This window comes from Hipposideros armiger, unplaced genomic scaffold, assembly GCF_001890085.2.
Source record: "Hipposideros armiger isolate ML-2016 unplaced genomic scaffold, ASM189008v1 scaffold_311, whole genome shotgun sequence".
Classification (NCBI taxonomy): domain Eukaryota; kingdom Metazoa; phylum Chordata; class Mammalia; order Chiroptera; family Hipposideridae; genus Hipposideros; species Hipposideros armiger.
Genome location: NW_017731661.1, coordinates 2,086,644 through 2,090,006, shown reverse-complemented (window position 1 = coordinate 2,090,006; position 3,363 = coordinate 2,086,644). Strand labels below are relative to the sequence as shown.

General features: G+C 39.7%; 1 protein-coding gene across 1 annotated transcript in view; it reads right to left on the bottom strand.

Moving 5' to 3' along the window:
• PNLIPRP3 (pancreatic lipase related protein 3) overlaps nt 1–3,363 on the bottom strand; it is a 51,990-nt gene that overhangs the window by 28,944 nt on the left and 19,683 nt on the right. The window contains exon 2 of the mRNA XM_019660092.1: nt 461–615. Coding sequence (XP_019515637.1) covers nt 461–615 — 155 coding nt within the window. The remainder of the gene's footprint in view (nt 1–460; nt 616–3,363) is intronic.

Here is a 3,363-nt window from a genome sequence, read left to right as displayed (position 1 = left end):
CACAGGTCATAATTTGTGTTGCAATAAAGGTATTTGTTTATACACTCCATTTCCCCTAATATAATACACTTAAAACACTGACTTGATTATTCAATTTAATACACAATAGGCACCATTGCTTGATCAATCTTACATGTGGAAGGCTCTCAATATATTAACTGAACAAAATATCAAATTTACCTCATATGAAACAACATATTCAGAGCTATCTTCATATTTAAATACTAGGACAAATGACATGAGAAAAACATCTGGCTCACAATTATAAAATGAAATACTTGCCTTGAAATCAACAGTTTATGCCAGAATAGGTTACTGCATCATTTCAATTATAAAATGAAATACTTGCCTTGAAATCAACACTTTATCCCAGAATAGGTTACAGAATAGGTTACTGCATATCTATAGCTGCGGCTTGTATTTTAGAATAACGACCTGTGAAGGCAGCAAGTTAGCTTACCTGATGGGCTTTGGGGTTGTGCCTAGTGTAGAGCAGGAAGCGAGTGTTTATCTCCTCTGGAGACCAGGGTAAACCTGCCAACTGTCTTGACAAAGTCGAGGTCCATGGTAAGCCATCTTTAAAGCATCCCACCCTTTCATAGCAAACTTCTTTTCCTGCAACAAAAAGATGGGAGTGTCAGTATTGTAGGAACCAGGCCCACCGAGAGGCTGTTGGGTTGATGGAACCCACTGAGGGTTAAGGGAAATTCATCTTTAAGTTAAGCAAGTCTGACTAAAAGCTTCTCCTCACAAAAAGCCCCCCACCCCCGCATATTATGACCATGACTGTGCAGGTTACAGCACTGCAGATGGAGTGTGCGGGTTTGGAGGAGATAGTGCTAGCTTTGCACTATTACTTTACCTTTTATGAGTCTGTTTCCTCTTCTGCAAAATGGAGACAATACCACTTCCCTTACAGCCTTGTTATGCAGACTAAGTGATCTAGGACAGAGGAGAGCCCTTGTACAGGGGCCTGAGGCATCAAATGGGATAGTGCGTCTTCCCTGAGCTTCTGCCTTTTCTCGTTGGACGGCAAGCTCTTGATGGAAGGGAACTCTTTGTCCCCAGAGCCTAGCACCAAGCCTGGTACCCAGGAGGAGTCTAAAATATGTTTCCTGAGAGTGTAAATGAGGGCAAACTTTCATGTAGTCTTAACCACGTTTCTTCTTTCTGAAACTCACTTTACTNTTAATAAAGTAGAAAAGGCAGAAAAATATTTTGTTCTCTTTGGATTCCATCTGGTACACCCCTGTAGAATGGCATACTAACCTAGAAAATGGGAAATGCCAGACATCATGAAGTCAAAAGAAGACAACGGGAATTCTGCTGCCACAATGAGAGAAACCAAAAAGGGTGTCAGAACAGAACAGAACAGGTTATCCAGAGAAAGGGCTAGTTAAGTATCAATGCTTAGCTGGGTGCTTGGGCTTTTACTCTTAACGTTCTCATCTTGAGGAGTCTGCAGCCTAACTGGTGTGAGATCAACCCATTCTACAACTGCTGGCTACTTTACAGGTGATCTCATTTTTAGTAAGTCAAAAACGGTCACCAGTTAGGTATGCTCCAGCCTTGACAATGGCTGCAGGCACAGAAACCACCATAATTATGCAAAATGTGCATCACCCCTGGCGTCTGCATGAGCCACTGTAGATTAAAGAGTCATGGGTTCGTGTGGGAAGCGGGTTGTTTTATTCTTGCAGAAAGGTAGCTGTGAAGACCTATGACTCTCAGAAGACCAACTTTATTGCACCATATTTCCCCTTAACAATTCCTCACTTCAGGAAAAGAGTATGTTAAACCATTGCATAGTTTACCCTGCTTTTCCTTAAACAAAGGCAGCCAAATTTAGACAGTACAGCATATGGGTTAAGCCTGGGACAATCCTTTTTTTTTTTTAGTATAACATCTTGACTCATCCTATATCCTAGCTGTTGTTAAAAGACACTTTAACAGCACACCCTCAGGCTTCCGTCCATTGTGAAATTCAGGTACAGATCTGGGTTGTTACTCATGATTCTTTCCATGAGGAAGGGGGTGGGGAAGGTGTGACGAACCCTGTTTTTATGGATCCTTTATTAGGAAAGCACTTGGTTTCTGATATTCTCTTCCTTGCCTTTAGGGCCCAGCCACGCCTTCAGACTAGTCTTCATCATCTTCTGTCTCAGTGCCTGCGCTCTGCAAGGTTCAAGGGCATGGCCACTGTGCAGAAGGATGAAGGACCAGTGAGTCCTATGAGGGCTGAGGGTCAAGACCAGGAGCTACAGTTAGTTCTGAATGGACACATATATCCTGAAAGTCTTAAACCAACAGAGTTGGTTGAAGGTGCCCCATGTAGATTCTATTTACATTTTACAAATTGTGGTAAAATATACATCACAGAAAACTTATAATTTTTAAGTTCAGTAGCACTAAGTCAATCACATTGTTGTACAGCCATCACCACCAACCATTTCCAGAATTTTTCATCATCCCAAANCAGCAGGTGCTGAGACCTACTACGTGCTAGGCCCTGTCCTAGCCCTTTTACATCGATTAACTTATTTAATCCTCATTTACAGATCAGGAAACCGAGGCCCAGATAAGCTAATGAGCTTGCCCACGATCACATATCTAGTAAGTAGAACCATGGTGTGAATTCAGACAGCCTGACTCCACCACGCTATATATGGCCTCATAAATAGTTAATTGCTTGCTATGCTAGCAGCCTATTAATCTGGAGTACAAGAGAGGAAAATTAATTTCTTGGAGTGAACTTAGAAATTTTTTTCTCTTAAATTAAATGAGAAATTGATCACACCATTCAATCTTTGGTGAAAGGTGAGAGTTTATCAAAGAATAATTTTTAAAAATATGCTATCATGATAATCTATGCAATTCATAATAAGTGAAAATAAAAAGGAAATGGATAATTCGTTTGAGGTGTTGGGACCATGTGAACAACCAAATGGATAATTTTCGTGAATGTGCATCAATACTATGCAAAGTACATTCACGTTACACATAAAGCTTTTCATACTAGTGTAAAGAAGAGTTTATCCGCATCATACATTGCACATGTCTTGCTGCCATTTTCCATCTGATTTCCATCCAGGTATGTTGATACGGGTCATCTTGTCTGTTCTGAAGTGTGAGGCTTGGATAGTTTGATAATTAACTGCACTGATCTCCTGTTTCAAGTGAAAAGAGATTAAGGTAAAATAATAATTCAAAATCATTTAACATTTAGTAGAATTACTTTAAATCTGCTCAAAAGTCTTCCATTAAATTTAATTTTTAACAACCTTCTTTAATACATTTTTACCAAAGAAATAGTGAACGCCACATATTGCAAAAGTACCAAAAATTATTAATGCATTGCAAAAT